This window comes from Nerophis ophidion, linkage group LG02 (assembly GCF_033978795.1).
Source record: "Nerophis ophidion isolate RoL-2023_Sa linkage group LG02, RoL_Noph_v1.0, whole genome shotgun sequence".
In the NCBI taxonomy this organism is placed as follows: domain Eukaryota; kingdom Metazoa; phylum Chordata; class Actinopteri; order Syngnathiformes; family Syngnathidae; genus Nerophis; species Nerophis ophidion.
This window is the reverse complement of record NC_084612.1, coordinates 62,785,573-62,805,708: the sequence shown is the minus strand read 5'-3', so window position 1 is coordinate 62,805,708 and position 20,136 is coordinate 62,785,573. Positions and strand designations below refer to the sequence as shown.

Sequence of the window (20,136 nt, the reverse complement as noted above, 5' to 3'; positions counted from 1 at the left end):
GAGCATTGTAAACACATCAACACTCCCGTATGGAGGGGGAAAAAAACAACACTATTTATATGCACACAGCTCCTGTTAACATGTCAGTTTTATTTAGCTAACAATTAAATATGACACTTGGAAGCTTGGCCATGTGGAAGGTTGCATGTTTGAAACGTGTTTAGAGCACCCTCTGGTGGCAGGGAGACAAACTTTCAGCAGCTATCACTTCCATTTATAGTTTTTGTATTTAAAGGCCTACTGAAACCCACCACTACCCACCACGCAGTCTGATAGTTTATATATGAATGATGAAATATTAGCATTGCAACACATGCCAATAAGGCCTTTTTAGTTTACAAAATTGCAATTTTAAATTTCCCGGGAGTTTCGTCTTGAAAACGTCATGTAATGATGACGTGAACGCAAGACGTCATGGGTTTTTAGGAAATAAGAACGCTGCACACACACACAGCTAAAAGTCGTCTGTTTTAACCGCATAATTACACAGTATTTTGGAGATCTGTGTTGCTGAATCTTTTGCAATTTGTTCAATTAATATTGGAGAAGTCAAAGTAGAAAGATGGAGTTGGGAAGCTTTGGCCTTTAGCCACAGAAACAAACGGTGATTCCTTGTTTAAAATTCCTGGAGGTGAAACTTTACTATGGATCAGAGCGCGGTCAAGCGAGCATGAATCAAGACGGAATGTCAACCAGCAGGTTTCGGAGAGAAAATTGTGGTAAAAAGTTGCTTCTTATTGGAGATCAGCTGAGCTTGTGCCGTCCATAGCTGCCGTCGACTCCCCTGAGACATTGGCGTCAAGACACACCTCCGACTATCAGGTTATATTAAACTCAATAAAACACTAACAACACAATGGAAAAATAAGGGATTTTCCAGAATTATCCTAGTAAATGTGTCTAAAAACATCTGAATCCGTCCCAATGCAATCGCGTTTTTTTTTTTAGTCCGTCGCTATCAATATCCTCAAACACAAATATTTCATCCTCGTTCAAATTAATGGGGAAATTGTCGTTTTCTCGGTCCGAATAGCATTTTTTGTTGGAGGCTCCCGTTAAAATCAATGTGAATATGTGAGGAGCCACCAACATGTGAAGTCTTCGTCTGCGACTTTCGGTAAAGGCAGGGCTTTTTTGTCAGCACCAAAAGTTGCGAACATAAATATCGTGGATGTTCTCTACTAAATCCTTTCAGCAAAAATATGGCAATATCGCGAAATGATCAAGTATGACACATAGAATGGACCTGCTATCCCCGTTTGAATAAGAAAATCTCATTTCATTAGGCCTTTAGGAATTTCAGTTAAAATGAATACGATTGAAAATATTTGTGGTGTGATTGTTTAGGATCGAAAACTGCTTTGAGAAGAAAAACATGTATTACAAGGGGTAGTTAGTGAAATAAAGTCACAATATAAGACAATAACGTGCAAATATTTTGAAATAAAAATGTAAAAAGTTGTTTTCTGGAGAGTGATTATGACAAGTATGGCAATAGTGTTAAAATGTACATGAATAAAGTTGTTTTACAACAACAACAACGGGCAATACATTTTACAGAAAAGATTAATTTGTATAACGGAAATATATATTTTTTTGTCATATAATGAGAAAACTATTTTCTCACTATAGCGTCATAATATTAGAACAAAGCCATGCAAGAATGAGAAAAATATCGTACTTTGACAAGAAAATAATATACCGCAAGAACAAATTGGTAATTATTTGAATTAAGTTTGGGTGCCCGATAATTATCGAACAGATAATCATCAGGTCAGTATGACGTCATACAAATATATCAGATAAAATGAAAAAATAGCACCAATAACCAATAAATCACTCAAATCAACTGAGAATGAATGACCTACTGTATACAAGGGGTTCTTACCCTTTTTGACCTTGGGCCCCAACTTTTTCACTATAGAAGGCCCACTCAAATAACGCGTTACCCTTAATTTTAATCATATTCAATAATTATATTTTATAGGGGTGTGAAAAGAATCAATTCTTAGATTATCGTGATTTTGATTTGTAATGATTCTTAATCGATTAAAAACAATCAACCATCAACTAAAAAATAAATATATGTACACATATATATGTACACATATACAACATAATATATACACATATAATATATATACATCATATATATATATATATATGTACACACACACACATACATACACACATATATATATATATATATATATATATATATATATATATATATATATATATATATATATATATATATATATATATATATAATATACATATACATATACATATACACACACACACACACACACACACACACACACACATATATATATATATATTTTTTATTTTTATTTTTTTATTTTATATCTCTTCTGTCCATCCACTGAGACAAAACATATTGTTGAGGTGTGTGCCAATATATGCTGTTTAGATTTAATTTAAAAAAGGAGAAATGATGGGTATTTCTCCTGGTATCTTATTTGTCTTTATTAAATGTTTAGGTATATTTTATTTTAAAGAATTTAAATAAAACAATATACAAATTTATCAGAGCTGTTTATCCGTTGCATGGAGGAATGTAGTTAATCATAGAGTTGGTACCCAATTTTATTAGAAAAAAGTATTGATTTTGAATTGAGAATACTTTTGAATTAATATGCAATTCTGAATCGAATAGATAGCCCCAATAATCAAATCCAATCAGATTTGTGAGTTACCCAAAGATCACAGCCATAATATCTAACCGACTTGTAATTTGTCACCTTGTCAAATGATATAAAACCATGTGTTCATCACAGAGATTAGTATTTGTTCAACACATATAACTATGTCTTAGGTCAGGTTTAAGAAAACTTCTCTATGACTTTAGCACCAGACTTCTTCTGTTCCAGATTGTCGCCCGTTTGTAGCTGAGATAGGCACCAGCGCCCCCCGCAACTCCAAAGGGAATAAGCAGTAGAAAATGGATGGATGAATGTCAATGCTGCCACAAGTGGTGCAGAAGTGTATTACAGCATAGTACCTCTATTAAAGACTAAGATTATAATGAAGACACATGATGTAGGTGTCTATATTAGTTATATTGGCCTACTATCAAAATAACCACATGCAGGCTGATACAAATCTTTGTTGACAGAGATTTTGAAAATTAATATTTATTCTTCACATTTTTACTACATTGGAAAACATTAGGAATCAGAGGGTGAGAACACTCTTGGAAATGACTGGCTTAAAATGGCCAAAGTGTGTGTCCAAGTTAAAGGAAATGGCAGGCTGTCCTTTTCTTTAAGATTCATTAAAATCTTTGGCAAGCTAGGTAATGTTTGATGTGCTGCAAAACTAAATTATATACAAATAGGATAAAAGTAAAGGATATTAAATGAGCTCAAATATACTTAAAAATGAGGCATAATTACAAACCCCATTTCCATATGAGTTGGGAAATTGTGTTAGATGTAAATATAAACGGAATACAATGATTTGCAAATCATTTTCAACCCATATTTAGTTGAATATGCTACAAAGACAACATATTTGATGTTCAACTGTTAAACACTTTTTTTTTTTTGCAAATCATTAACTTTAGAATTTGATGCCTGCAACACGTGACAAAGAAGTTGGGAAAGGCGGCAATAAATACTGATAAAGTTGAGGTATGCTCATAAAACACTTATTTGGAACATCCCACAGGTGTGCAGGCTAATTTGGAAACAGGTGAGCGCCATGACTGTGTATAAAAGCAGCTTCCATGAAATGCTAAGTAATTCACAAACAAGGATGGGGTGAAGGTCACCATTTTGTAAGCAAATTGTCAAACAGTTTTAGAACAAGATTTCTCAACGAGCTATTGCAAGGAATTTAGGGATTTTACCATCTACTGGTTCAGAGAATCTGGAGAAATCACTGCACATAAGCGATGATATTATGGACCTTTGATCCCCTCAGGCGGTACTGCATCAAAAACCGACAGTGTGTAAAGGACATCACCACATGGGCTCAGGAATACTTCATTAACCACTGTCAGTAACTACAGTTGGTTGCTACATCTGTAAGTGCAAGTTAAACCTCTACTATGCAAAGCGAAAGCCATTCATCAACACCCAGGAACGCCGCCGGCTTCGCTGGGCCCGAGCTCATCTAAGATGGACTGATGCAAAGTGGAAAAATGTTCTGTGGTCTGACGAGTCCACATTTCAAATTATATTTGGAAACTGTGGACGTGGTGTCCTCTGGAACAAAGAGGAAAATAACCATCCGGATTGTTATAGGCCCAAAGTTCAAAAGCCAGCAGCTGTGATGGTATGGGGGTGTATTAGTGCCCAAGGCATGGGTAACTTACACATCTGTGAAGGCACCATTAATGCTGAATGGTCCATACAGGTTTTGGAGCAACATATGTTGTCATCCTGGCAACGTTATCATGGACGCCCCTGCTTATTTCAGCAAAACAATGCCAAGCCATGTGTTAAAACAGCGTGGTTTGGTAAAAAAAAAAAGAGTGCTGGTACTTTCCTGGCCCGCCTGCAGTCCAGACATGTCTCCCATCGAAAATGTGTGGCGCATTATGAAGCGTAAAATACGACAGCGGAAACCCTGGACTGTTGGAACGACTGAAGCTCTATATAAAACAAGAATTGGAAATAATTCCACTTTCAAAGCTTCAACAATTAGTTTCCTCAGTTCCCAAAAGTTTGAGTGTTATTAAAAGAAAATGTGATGTAACACAGTGGTGAACATGTCCTTTCCCAACTACTTTGGCATGTGTTGCAGCCATTAAATTCTAGGTTTATTATTATTTGCAAAAAAAAAAAAAAGTTTATGAGTTTGGACATCAAATATGTTGTCTTTGTAGCGCATTCAATTGAATATGGGTTGAAAAGGATTTGCAAATCATTGTATTCTGTTTATATTTACATATAACAATTTCCCAACTGAATATGGAAACAAGGTTTGTATATATTCTTTGTATATTTATTTTGTTTGCTCCTATATGTACCCCAGGAGGACTAACAATCACCTAGGGCTCAGCTAATGGGGATCCATTCAATAAACAATAAACAAACTGTTGCGTCACAGTCCACACTATGGTGAGTTCAAGAACCGCCAAAACTAGGACAAAACGATTATCACTAAATAGTCTCATCAGTGAAGCATACACACAAACATATTAAACAGTGGGCTTTCTAACAAATGAGAAGGTTTGAGTCATGTTTATCCTCAAAAAAAAAAAAAAAATAAATAAATAAAAAATAAATTCCCTCCATCTTTTTCCATTGTCAATCCTTTTTTTTTAAATGCTCCAGACAGCCACTAGAGCGGCACTAAAGAGACGGGTTGCTGAACCCCGCGTCAGATTATCATTATGCATTGTATTGCATCAATTTATGCAGTTAACCAGGGGTAGAGAACCTATGGCTCTAGAGCCAGATGTGGCTCTTCAGATGACTGCATCTGGCTCTGAGATAAATCTGAGCTGACATTGCTTAACATGATAAGTCATGAATAATTCCGCTGGTAATCACAGTGTCAAAAATAACATTCAAAATATAAAACATTCTCATGCATTTTAATCCATCCATCCGGTTTCTACAGCACCTGTACAAGAAGTCACATTAATGGTAAGAAGTATTTTATTTATTGCTAGTTAGCTTCAGAATAACAATGTTATTAAAATGAATAACAGACTTATTATATTCTAAAAATGTTGGTCTTACTTAAAAATGCATGCATTTAGTTGTATTCAGTCTTAAAATGATATATTATATGGCTCTCACGGAAATACCTTTTCAAATATTTGGCTTGTATGGCTCTCTCAGCCAAAAAGGTTCCCGACCCCTGCAGTAAACTATCCTTTCCTAAAATATTATGGAGTGTGAAGTGAAACACATATGCAGTTCCTCACATGTCCACTGGTTGTCACTTTTGCCTTGCAAGTGAGCCGCTAATAAGCTGCAAAGGTTGCATTGGCATAACTTTACATAGGAAAAAGGCCTTGATGGACATCACACGCACACAAAACACTTTGGACATGTTATGCATAATCTTTTGGTGATCATTGTTTTCACTCACACTCACAAATGTGTACGCTGCTGTTCTGTGGATAATTCAATGGCTGAAATATCACGGGCGGCCGAGGTGTCGAGCAAATGGCGGAATTCGTCAGGGGTGACGGATGTTGATGAAAAGGTGATGGCGATGATGATGCAAATGAGATGTGTGAGACAGTTAACACCAGCAGACGTGCAAAAGGGCACAGCTCGAATAGCAGCGCATCACGTGGTCTCCTTTTATTAAGTGTTACTTTAAAATATGAGTCTGTCGATCACATAAGTAATAAAGAACATTTGCTTTACAGAGGAAGGTAAGAGCACTCCATGCTGTACGTACATTCGAACTCAAAGCGCTCTGGTGGAACTGCTGCCATTTCCATGGCAACCCCATGACAACGCATGCATGTAATGGTCACCTAATTTGTCAAAGATTCCTTGATCATGAAAATAATGCTCTAAACTTTCTCTAAACTTTATTAAAGACAACCACAAGGAAAATAATATAATATAAAAGGAAAGCAAGAAAGTAAAGCAGTTACTGTTACAAGAAACTCTAAATATAGATATAAATGAAGTGTTAATTCAATGACAAAATGTTGTAAAAATGATTATCAAAATATAAAATATCCATCCATTTCCTACCGCTTGTTCCTTTCTATTTGTACAAAATGTAACTTATGATATAAAGAGAATAAAGTTGCTAATGTCATAACTTGTACAAAAAAGTAACTATTTAATGAGGTACGTTTAATATTGTGAAAAATAAGTAATAAGGTATTAAGTTTCATACATACACTCATTAACATTGTTCCCACCAGAGGAAACTGGGTAAAAAAAAAAAAGCTTAACCTACTTTTACGATAATCTACAAGGTTAATATAGTTTGATTCTCTTTCTTTCCCTCCATTTATCTGCTTTCTTTTGTAATTGAAGTTTTCATTACATTTATGTATTGTTGCACTTGAAACAAATGTATTGTTGATAATTGACGTAATTATTATTACTATCAATAGTGTTATTTCTGTTGCTATTTTTATTATTCCATTCCTGAAGGAACTCTCCTGAAGGAATCAATAAAGTACTATCTATTTATTTATTTGTAGTGCAATAATGATCATTGTCATTTCAGTGTTATTACTATCTACTTCGGTAACTGGTTTTTTGCTATCGTTTTTCGTATCATATTTGCACATATCGTATTTGCTGATGTTGTTCTGTTTTTGTTGCTGTCCCTCTGTCTTATCCTCCCAATTTCCCCCTCTGTCTTCCATTATTTCTTCTTTCAATCCCTTCCTGCTCCGATCCGGCTGCGCCAAACATTAAAATAAAACCATTTAATAAAATCAAATATAAATAAGGCAACAAGAGATGTATCCCACACTTCTTTTTTGTAAAGTAAACCTGTACAGCAGATATGGGCATAAAAAGGACAAAAAAAAGTTGAATATTGTGAAAAATAAGTTATCATTTAATGAGTTTAGTTTAATAGTGTTAATATAAGTATGAACCCCAACCCTAAAAAAAAAAATCTTATGAGAAAAGTGATCAATAAATCAATATTTTTATTTTGTTGCAAGAATAGGCTGTAATTAATGTCAACTTCAGATTTAAATAATTTCATAAGAATAAAGCACATAAACATACATAATTTACTTGTTTACATTTAATATAATTTCGTTATATATATATGTATATTTATTTTTTTATGTTTGCTTGTGCTAAGCATCTCATCTCATAATGTTGGTCATACGTTAACCTGCCAAAGAGGACAAAATAAAGTTTAATATTGTGAAAAATAAGTAATCATTTAATGTGTTAAGTTTAATAGTGTTAATATAAGTAATTTCCCTTCCTAAAAAAAATAATCTTCTGAGAATAAAGTGGTCATTAAAGCAAAATATATATATATATATATATATATATGTATATATATATATATATATATAAATAGCCCAGCCCCCAGCCAAATTGTTTTAAACCAATGCGGCCCCGGAGTCAAAAAGTTTGGGGACCTCTGATCTAAAACAAAAATTTCTGACTGAAGCCTTTAAGACGTTTCACCCCGTGGTAAACGGAGGTTGAAACGTAATGAAAAACTTTAAATGGACTGGAATGATCATTTTTGTGTTACCGTGATGAAATCCGCATCAAGTGGTCATTAAAGCAAAATATATATATATATAATATAAATATATTTTTTGCAAGAGTAGGCTATAATATGAGATCCCTCACCCCACAATGTTTTAAACATTATTAAAATTATATAGTTTTTTTACAAAAAAAATATTGTTACATGAATACATTTGAAATTGAACAACAAAAAATGTCAACTTCAGATTTAAATGATAATTTCATAAGAATAAAGTACATAAACATACATAAATTACTTCTTTACATTAAATCTAATTTCCATATATTTTTTCTTTTTTTTTTGGTTTTCTTGTGCAAAGCATTTCATTGCATTGTTGGTCATATGTGAACCTGCTAAACAGGACAAAAAAAGTTTAATATTTGTGAAAAATAAGGAATCATTTAATGAGTTAAGTTTTACTCCTCCTAAAAAAATAATCTTCTGAGAATAAAGTGGTCATCAAAGCAATATCTTTTTTTTGTTGTTGTTGTTGTTGCAAGAATTGGCTGTAATTTTATGACATCCCTCACCCAACATTTTTTAAAACATTATACTAAATTTATGTAGTTTACAAAACAAAAATTATTGTTAAATGAATACATTCAAAATTGTACAAGAAAGAATGTCAACTTTAGATTTAAATGATAATTTCACAAGAATGATGTACATAAACATACATAATTTACTTGTTTACAATGAATCTAATTTCCTTATATATATTTTTTGGTTTTCTTCTGCAAAACATCTCATTGCCTTGTGTTCCTTATGTGAACCTGCTAAACAGGACAAAAAAAAGTTTAATATTGTAAAAAATAAGTAATCATTCAATGAGTTAAGTTTAATAGTGTTAATATAAGTAATCATTTACCCCCCAAAAAATAATATTCTGAGAATAAAGTGGTCATTAAAGTAATATCTTTTTTTCTTTTTCATTGCAAGAATTGGCTGTAATATTATGAGATCCCTCACCCCAAAAAAATTAAAACATTACAAAATGTATGTTGTTTATTACAAAACAAAAATTATTGATACATGAATACATTCGAAATCCTACAAAAAGAATGTCAACTTCAGATTTAAAATGATAATTTCACAAGAATAAAGTACATAAACATACATAATTTACTTGTTTATATTTAATCTAATTTCCTTATATATATATTTTTTTTTGTTTGTTTTCTTGTGCAAAGCATCTCATTGCATTGTGTGCCATATGTGAACCTGCTAAACGGGACAAAAAAAAAGTTTAATATTGTGAAAAATAAGTAATCATTTAATGAGTTAAGTTAAATAGTGTTAATATAAGTTAAGACCTAACCTCGATTCTGACCTCATGGTAAATTACCGACCGGTGTCTCACCTTCCCTTTATTTCAAAAATCCTTGAAAAAATTGTTGCGGAGCAGTTAAATGAACACTTAGCTTCTAACAATCTATGTGAAACCTTTCAATCCGGTTTCAGGGCAAATCACTCCACGGAGACAGCCCTCGCAAAAATGACTAATGATCTATTGCTAACGATGGATTCTGATGCGTCATCTATGTTGCTGCTCCTCGATCTTAGCGCTGCTTTCGATACCGTCGATCATAATATTTTATTAGAACGTATCAAAACACAAATTGGTATGTCAGACTTAGCCCTGTCTTGGTTTAACTCTTATCTTACTGATAGGATGCAGTGTGTCTCCCATAACAATGTGACCTCGGACTACGTTAAGGTAACGTGTGGAGTTCCCCAGGGTTCGGTCCTTGGCCCTGCACTCTTCAGCATCTACATGCTGCCGCTAGGTGACATCATACGCAAATACGGTATTGGCTTTCACTGTTATGCTGATGACACCCAACTCTACATGCCCCTAAAGCTGACCAACACGCCGGATTGTAGTCAGCTGGAGGCGTGTCTTAATGAAATTAAACAATGGATGTCCGCTAACTTTTTGCAACTCAACGCCAAAAAAACGGAAATGCTGATTATCGGTCCTGCTAGACACCGAACTCTATTTAATAATACAACTCTAACATTTGACAACCAAACAATTAAACAAGGCGACACGGTAAAGAATCTGGGTATTATCTTCGACCCAACTCTCTCCTTTGAGGCACACATTAAAAGCGTTACTAAAACGGCCTTCTTTCATCTCCGTAACATCGCTAAAATTCGCTCCATTCTGTCCACTAAAGACGCTGAGATCATTATCCATGCGTTTGTTACGTCTCGCCTCGACTACTGTAACGTATTATTTTCGGGTCTCCCCATGTCTAGCATTAAAAGATTACAGTTGGTACAAAATGCGGCTGCTAGACTTTTGACAAGAACAAGAAAGTTTGATCACATTACGCCTGTACTGGCTCACCTGCACTGGCTTCCTGTGCACTTAAGATGTGACTTTAAGGTTTTACTACTTACGTATAAAATACTACACGGTCTAGCTCCATCTTATCTTGCCGATTGTATTGTACCATATGTCCCGGCAAGAAATCTGCGTTCAAAGGACTCCGGCTTATTAGTGATTCCCAAAGCCCAAAAAAAGTCTGCGGGCTATAGAGCATTTTCCATTCTGGCTCAAGTACTCTGGAATACCCTCCCGGTAACAGTTCGCGATGCCACCTCAGTAGAAGCATTTAAGTCTCACCTTAAAACTCATTTGTATACTCTAGCCTTTAAATAGACTCCCTTTTTAGACCAGTTGATCTGCCGTTTCTTTTCTTTTTCTTCTATGTCCAACTCTCCCGTGTGGAGGGGGTCCGGTCCGATCCGGTGGCCATGTACTGCTCGCCTGTGTATCGGCTGGGGACATCTCTGCGCTGCTGGTCCGCCTACGCTTGGGATGGTTTCCTGCTGGCTCCGCTGTGAACGGGACTCTCGCTGCTGTGTCTTGGATCCTCTTCGGACTGGACTCTCGCGACTGTGTTGTATCCATTGTGGATTGAACTTTCACAGTATCATGTTAGATCCGCTCGACATCCATTGCTTTCCTCCTCTCTAAGGTTCTCATAGTCATCATTGTCACCGACGTCCCACTGGGTCATTATTGTCACCAATGTCCCACTGGGTGTGAGTTTTCCTTGCCCTTATGTGGGCCTACCGAGGATGTCGTGGTGGTTTGTGCAGCCCTTTGAGACACTAGTGATTTAGGGCTATATAAGTAAACATTGATTAATTGATTGATTGTTTTGTTTTTTTGCAAGAATAGGCTGTAATATTATGAGATCCCTCACCCCAAAAAATTTTAAAAATTACTAAATCTATGTTGTTTTTTACAAAACAAAAATTATTGTTACATGAATACATTCAAAATCGTACAAGAAAAAATGTCAACTTCAGATTTAAATAACTTTATAATAATAAAGTATATAAACATACATAATGTACTTGTATACATTTAATCTAATTTCCTTATATATATATATATATAGATATTTTTTTTTTTTGGGGGGGGGGGGGTTCCTTGTGCAAAGCATCTTATTGCATTGTTGGTCATACGTTAACCTGCTAAACAGGACAAAATAAAGCTTAATGTGAAAAATAAGTAATCATTTAATGAGTTAAGTTTAATAGTGTTGATATAAGTAATCATTTCCCTCTTAAAAATTATCTTTTGAGAATAAAGTGGTCATTGAACCTATATTTTTTTTTACTTACTAAATTACTAAATTTATGTTGTTTTTCGAAAAAAAAATATACGTATATATTGGTACAAAATCGTAAAAGAATACATGTAAACTTCAGATTTAAATTATAATTTCATAAGAATAAAGTACATAAGCATATATAATTTACTTGTTTACATTTAATATAATTTCCTTGTATTTTTTTAATTTTTTGTGTGCAAAGCATTTCATTGCATTGTTGGCCACATGTTAACCTGCACATGCCAACTAAAACATCCAACTTGAACATTAGAGGACAAAAAAATATTGATTTTTAAGGCAAAATCAGTCAATGATGTAATAATGCTCACTTTTGCTTGACACAAACAATATGTTTGCAAGTGGTGTGCATTGCGCTAAGAGCAGTGTCTAATATGTTTTTTTTGCCTAATGAGATGGGTAAAACATTTGAGTCCTCACCTGGTGCGGCACAAGGCCGAGCGATGTGGGAGGTTCGTTCATTCGGTCGTCACTGCTGCTGGCCACCGCGTAGCCTCTGCAGGGAGGAGAGACATCCTTCATTTGTATGTGAAAGCCATGAGGAGGATGGGCAATTTAGATAAAAATAAACCCAGCGCACAGAGACATGGAGCGAGGACAGAGGTGCAAAATGACGCAAGAGAGTTCCGTAGCCCCTTGTGTACTAATAATGTCAGGGAATACTTTGAAAGCAAAGAACAGAAGATCAAACGTGTGTGTAAAAAACTAAATTAGTATACAGTGGGTACAGAAAGTACTCGAACCCCTTTAAATGTTTAACTCTGTTTCATTGCAGCAATTTGATAAAATAAAAAAAAGTTCATTTTTATTTCTAAGTAATGTTCACTCAGCATCCAAATCTAACAGAAAAAAACTGTTTTGTTTTTTTTTGTGTGCAAATTTGTTAAAAAAAAAAACCTTAAAGATCACATGGTCATAAGTATTCCAAACCTTTGCTGTGACACTCATTTTTAACTGACATGCTGTCCATTTCGTCTGATTCTCCTTGAGATGGTTATGCTCCTTCATTGAAGTCCAGCTGTGTTTAATTAAACTGATTGGACTTGATTAGGAGAGGCACACACCTGTCTATGTCAGACCTTACAGCTCACGTCAGAGCAAATGAGAATCATGAGTTATTAGTAACTGCCCAAGGAGCTCAAAGACAAGAATTGTGACAAGGCACAGATCTGGCCATGGTCACAAAAATAATTTCTGCAGCACTCAAGATTCCTTAGAGCAGAGTTGTTCAACCTTTTTTGAGCCAAGACACATTTTTTACGTTGAAAAAATGCGAAGGCACGCCACCAGCAGAATTCATTAAAAAAAACGAAACTCAGTTGACAGTAAAAAGTAGTCACAATTGTTGGATATGACTTTAAACCATAACCAAGCATGCATGACTATAGCTCTTGTCTCAAAGTAGGTGTACTGTCACCACCTGTCACATCACCCCCTGACTTATTTTAAGTTTTTGCTGTTTTCCTGTGTGTAATGTTTTAGTTATTGTCTTGCGCTCCTATTTTGGTGGCTTTTTCTCTTTTTTTGGTATTTTCCTGTAGCAATTTCATGTCTTCCTTTGAGCGATATTTCCCGCATCGACTTTGTTTTAGCAATCAAGAATATTTCAGTTGTTTTTATCTTTCTTTGTGGGGACATTGTCGATTGTCATGTCATGTTCGGATGTACATTGTGGACGCCATCTTTGCTCCACAGTAAGTCTTTGCTGTCGTCCAGCATTCTGTGTTTGTTTACTTTGTAGCCAGTTCAGTTTTAGTTTCGTTCTGCGTAGCCTTCCCTAAGCTTCAATGCCTTTTCTTAGGGGCAGTCACCTTCAACAAAGCAATTAGCTACCGGCTGCCACCTACTAATATGGAAGAGCATTACACGGTTAGTCTGCAGAGCTCGTGACAGCACCGACACGCAACAACACCACATAATTTGCAGACTATTATAACTGGTTTGCAAAAAATATTTTTAACCCAAATAGGTGAAATTAGATAATCTGCCACGGCACACCAGACTGTATCTCGCGGCACACTAGTGGTTGAAAAACACTGCCATAGAGCAAGGGTTCGCAAATGGGGGTACGCGTACCGTTGGGGCACTTGAGGGTACGAGATTATTTTTAAATATTCTAAAAATAGCAACAATTCAAAAATCCTTTATAAATATATTTATTGAATAATACTTCAACAAAATATGAATGTAAGTTCATAAACTGGGAAAAGAAATGAAACAATGCGATATTCAGTGTTGACAGCTAGATTTTTTTGTGGACATGTTCCATAAATATTGATGTTAAATATTTCTTTTTTTGTGAAGAAATGTTTAGAATTAAGTTCATGAATCCAGATGGATCTCTATTACAATCCCCAAAGAAGGCACTTTAAGTTGATGATTACTAGAAATCTTTATTTATAAATTTAATCACTTGTTTATTTTTCAACAAGTTTTTGGTTATTTTTGTATCTTTTTTTTCCAAATTGTTCAAGAAAGTCCACTACAAATGAGCAATATTTTGCACTGTTGTACATTTTAATAAATCAGAAACTGATGACATAGTGCTGTATTTTACTTATTTATCCATTTTTTTCAACCAAAAATACTTTGCTCTGATTAGGGGGTACTTAAATAAAAAAAAATTTCACAGGGGGTAAATCACTGAAAAAAGGTTGAGAACCACTGCCTTAAATCACTGTGGCCTCCATAATCCTTAAATGAAAGAAGTTTGAGACGACCACAACTCTTCCTAGACCTGTCCGTCCAGCCAAAATGAGAAATTGTGGGAGAGGAGCCTTGGTAAGAGAGGTGTGTGTGTGTGTGTGTGTGTGTGTGTGCGTGTGTGTATATATATATATATGTATATATATATATATATATCTTAGGTCAGGAAAAAACACAAAGGCTATGTCATCCCTGTATGTAAATATATATGTATGTATGTATATATATATATATATATATATATATATATATATATATATAAAAATCTTAGGTCAGGAAAAAACATAGAGGCTATTTCATCCCTATTAGCCTGATTCGCAGGTTTATCTGCTCTTCAGGCATATATACATATACATATATATATATATATATATATATATATATATTCAAATTACAACTTAATTTTTGCTAATCTTTCTTGTCAGATTAAATTAACGTTACTAGATTCTCACTACATTCTCCTAAAACTATTACGTTTTGTTATATGTATATAAAATAAGATTTTTTCCCAAAAATATGTGAATAGATTCGAAATATGCAAGAACAATGTCAAAATGTTCACAAATAATAGTGTAATTCTAAGAAAATAAAGTCATAATTTTTACTAGAATAAAACAGACAATTTACAAAAACGAAGCTGTAATTTAGGAGAATCTATATTTTGATGAGAATACAGGTACTGTAGAGTATGGAAAAAAAAAATTTATATCAGAATTTTAACACAATTTCATTTAAGGAAAGGAAATCTTTGTATTTACATTTTAAGAGAAAAAAAGTTGATTTCGACATATTTTATTACAGTGAAGTTGACATGATAAAGTATGTGAAATTAGGTTTAAACTTAACATAAAAATGTACGTATAATCTTATGTGAATAAGGCTGCCATTTTATGAATAAAAAATATCAGAAAAAATATATATTTTTAAGACTCTCAACTGAAAGGGAGGGTTATGCGCATTAGCACAGCGGGGCGATTCCTTCTGCCATCAAACACTCTGGAGCTTTTCATTCAGAAAGGTCAGCGATGGCGAATAACGTGCGAGGAAAAAAAGTGCTGTTGAGTATATATGTAAATGCAGCAGAACTACAGCGACTGAGCTGGAGTTCATTCAAGGGAGCAGCATCCTGGTGACTCAGCCCAAGGTTGCTATGGTAACTGTGCTCACCCTTCACTGTGTTGTAGAATGGACACCATCATCTCCACGGCCAGAGCGCCGGCAATCATGGCCAGACCAGGTCGGCTCACGGTGCACTGCTGATCCAGTGTCCGATCTCGCGTGGACTAAAAAGAGAAAGATGGATGTCTAATTAAAATATATTATTTCAACAGGCTGCATTCATAAAGCTTTTACACAAGGTCGGGTCATCGCTAAATTGATGTGAACTCATGGATACCTGATTAAAAGGGTTTCAAAATGAGTGGGGGGATAAGCACCAAAAAGAAGGATGAAAAATGTCAGCGACTGTTGGAGTCATTTCAACATCACAATGCGCCTTTATTGTGAAAGGCTACAACATGGTTGAATACTGCAACGCTAATAAGCTGGGGAAATGGTGGCTGCATCTCAAGCTGACTTCCCAGGTCGCACTTTCTGCCTGCCTTTTGGAGCTTTTCGAGCGACACAACAAAACACGACAAAGTGGCACGTTTGGATCAAAATAGCCACTTGTCACCAGGTGAGTGACAACACAACAGTAGCACTGCTGAGCCACGGGGGACTTCGAAAAGATTTGTCTCATTATTCCCGACACCTTTGACGTTGACTATTATTTTTCAAGAGTGTTTTGTTCTGAGTGTGTGCTGTCAAGCGTTGTCTCCTTACGTCTCCTGGCGCCACCACATCGTTGCAGAAGTAGCAGCCTAACTTGTGCCCCGGAATGTTGGAGAACAGAGAGGATCCCGTGACAGAGGCCGCCGAGCCCGCCGGCGTGGAGGTCGAGGAGGAGGAGGCCGACGAACAGGAAGGGGAGGAGCTCGCGTCCCCGCCGCAGGCATTTTGGCCAGCCGGGGCTTTCTTCAGGCCGTGGCGCATGACCACGAATGTGTCGAAGCCGAGAGCGGCGTTGATTACCAGCTAGCAAAGACAGAGAAGACAGTTAATGAGGGATTTTCTGGGTTGTGCAGCAACATCAGTTTGTAGCTGGAGCCTACCCCAGCTGACTTTATGCGAGAGGTGTGGTGCACTGTGGATTCACATATAATTCGCTCTCAATTTACACAACGTGGAGGGGGGCGTGGCCTGCGGACCTGCAGCGAGGCGGGGTGTGCCTGAACCGGCTTCGAGATCAGCGACAGGTGCGTAGATGGACAAACCTGGGCCTGGTTATCTAATTACCTGTCGCTCTGTTAGAAGGCAGCAGCTGGGAGGATAGAGGTGTTGGAGTTGGAGCCACAGAGAGACACGCCCAGAGACAAATCAGATCGCTGGAAAGCAAGCCATCCCCGGGTGTTTATGAAAATAAAAGTCTCAATTCTAACTGTCTACCGGGCTCCCGAAGGTCTGTCGGCCAGGAGAACCCACAACAAGAGGGAAAACCTCACACACAGTTTCCAAAAACAATTTGAAATGTGGACTCGTCAGACCACAAGAATATTTTTCCACTTTGCATCAGTCTATCTAAGATGAGCTCGGACCTAGCACAGCCGGCTGCGTTTCTGGGTGTTGTTGATAAATGGCTTTCGCTTTGCATAGTACAGTTGTAACTTGCACTTACAGATGTAGCGATAAACTGTAGTTACTGACAGTAGTTTTCTGAAGTGTGGTGATATCATTTGAACACTGATGTTAGTTTTTGATGCAGTACTGCCTGAGAGACCAACGGTCCGTAATATCGTCGCTTATGTGCAGTGATTTCTCCAGATTCTCTGAACCTTTTGATGATTTTACGGACCGTAGATGGTAAAATCCCTAAATTCCTTGCAATAGCTCGATGAGAAATGTTGTTCTTAAACTGTTTGACAATTTGCTTACAAATTGGTGACCCTCACCCCATCCTTGTTTGTGAATTATTTCAAAGTCACGGGCATTCAATGTTGTTGTTTTTTTAACCTCTCTGCTTACGTGCAGTGATTACTCCAAATTCTCTGAACCTTTTGATATTACGAACCATAAATGGTAAAATCCCTGAATTCTTTCCAATTGCTCTTTGAGAAATGTTGTTCTTAAACAATTTGCTCAGGCATTTGTTCACAAAGCAGTGACCCTCGCCCCATCCTTGTTTGCGAACGACTGAGCATTTCATGGAAGCTGCTTTTATACCCAATCATGGCACCCACCTTTCCCCAATTAACCTGTTCACCTTTACCAAATAAGTGTTTGATGAACATTCTTCAACTTTCTCAGTCTTTTTTGCCACCTGTGCCAGCTTTTTTGAAACATGTTGCAGGCATGAAATTCCAAATGAGCTAATATTTGCCAAAAATAACAACGTTTTCCAGTTTAAATGTTAGGTATCTTGTCTTTGCAGTCTATTCAATTGAATATAGGTTGGAAAGGATTTGCAAATCATTGCATTCTGTTTTTGCTTACCTTTTACACTATCAACTTCACTGGTTTTGGGTTTTGCAGTTTATTTTTTTGTTTGTTACTGTGTATTTGTTTGTTAGTATGTATTAGTGTATTTGGCCTATTTATGGTATAACTGCTTCTATGGCATATATTGTATTATTGATGCCTGTGTGGATTATTTTATTTATCATTGCCTGATGTGGTGCACTAATTGTTTGGGAGCTATGTGGTTTACTTTAATTAAATATATGTATTGTTGCCATGCAGTATATCTTGTTCTAATAATCCCAGTATCCCTTAAGTCGTCCTTTGTTTTTTGTTTTATTTCCTTTTTTCTCATAAATAAAAAAAATGGACTAATGACTGAATTGCTGCACCGGGCACGCCAATCGCTACAATGTTGACATTTCTGCACTGTGGTCCTAATGTAAGCGACGTCAATAAACAAGATAGATTGTGACCACTCTCACTAGAACACAATTTTCCGTCTTTACCTTCCTTTGACTAGCAGCAATCACGGTGGGCAGCCAGCGGCTCTCCCTGGTGTCCATCAGCAAGAAGACCACGTCGTGCTCAAAGATGAGTTTCTGCAGCTGCTCTACGTCCTTCTGGGCCTGGGACTGGGTGGCTTTAGAGAAATTCACAGGGTGGCCGGGCATTGGGATGCTCATATTGTGGCCCTCGGCTTTCTGATTGAACGGAAGATGGAAGAAAAACGTAAGGAGGCTTAGGGGAAGAACTTGCGTGCAATTGTTTGAAATGGTATTCATCGCAAACAGTTCATTGGACTTTCCCTATCTACAAAGGTATGTTCTTTGTATGACAATGATGCTTTTAATAGGATAGGACTTTGTCATTGCGCAAGTACAACATAATTATGTTTTCAGCACAAACCTGTTCAATATTAGATAAACAAACAGTGAACAGCAGGGGACTCAAACCCAAGACGTTATTTTGCGGCCCGCATCTTAATATCAAAATTTAATGTTAGCGCGGCCCGCGAGTTTTATATGAATGGCGCTTCACAGCGTCATACTTGTATACCCTCGATTTTACCGGGAGACTCCCAATTTTCAGTGCCCCTCCAGGGGTAATCATTCTCCCGAGTTTCACCGAAACAACAATATTTAGGGGGCACCGTGGATGCACTGCCTTTAGCGTCCTTTACAACCTGAAGAAACATTGTGCCAGCCCAACCACATGTTGTATTTGATCAACAGCCACACAGGTCACACTGAATGTGGCCGTATAAACAACTTTAACACTGTGAACCCAAGCAAGAATGACAAACACATTTTGGGAGAACATCCGCACCGTAACACAACATAAACACAACAGAACAAATACCCAGAATCCCATGCAGCCCTAACTCTTCCGGGCTACAATATACAACCCCCGCACCCCCGGCAACCCCTCCCTCTATTGTAGCCCGAAAGATTTAGGGCTGCATTGGATTCTGGGTATTTGTTCTGTTGTGTTTATACCAAAGACATGCACCTGGGGATAGGTTGATTGGCAACACTAAATTGGCCCTAGTGTGTGAATGTTGTCTGTCTATCTGTGTTGGCCCTGCGATGAGGTGGCGACTTGTCCAGGGTGTACCCCGCCTTCCGCCCGATTGTAGCTGAGATAGGCGCCAGCGCCCCCCGCGACCCCAAAAAGGGAATACGCGGTAGAAAATGGATGGATGGATGTTTATGTAGTGTTACGGTGCGGATGTTCTCCCTAAATGTGTTTGTCAATCTTGTTTGGTGTGGATTCACACTGTCGCGTATATATGTAACAGTGATAAAGTTGTTTATATGGCCACCCTCCGTGTGACCTGTATGGCTGCTGATCAAGTATGTCTTGCAGTCACTTCCGTGGGTCTGCAGAAGCCTCAAATAATATGTGATTGGGCCGGCACACTGTTTGTCTGGTGGAAAAGCGGACGAGACTGCAGGTTGTAGAGGACGCTGAAGGCAGTGCCATCACGGGACGACCTTAATATAGTAGTCCAGGTGAGAACCGGTTGAATAATTGCCCCGGGAGATTGTCGGGAGGGGCACTGATATTTCCCGGAAAGACCACGAGATTTCGCAAGTAT

The 20,136-nt window shown here is 36.8% G+C and overlaps 1 protein-coding gene across 2 annotated transcripts in view; it reads right to left on the bottom strand.

The window, feature by feature from the left end:
• Positions 1-20,136, bottom strand: part of atg7 (ATG7 autophagy related 7 homolog (S. cerevisiae)) — a 188,895-nt gene that overhangs the window by 105,465 nt on the left and 63,294 nt on the right. For both annotated transcript variants that reach the window (XM_061888129.1, XM_061888139.1), the window contains exons 13-16: positions 18,545-18,739; positions 16,365-16,616; positions 15,708-15,823; positions 12,255-12,330 (exon numbers count right to left, since the gene is read on the bottom strand). In XM_061888129.1, coding sequence (XP_061744113.1) covers positions 12,255-12,330; positions 15,708-15,823; positions 16,365-16,616; positions 18,545-18,739 — 639 coding nt within the window. The remainder of the gene's footprint in view (positions 1-12,254; positions 12,331-15,707; positions 15,824-16,364; positions 16,617-18,544; positions 18,740-20,136) is intronic.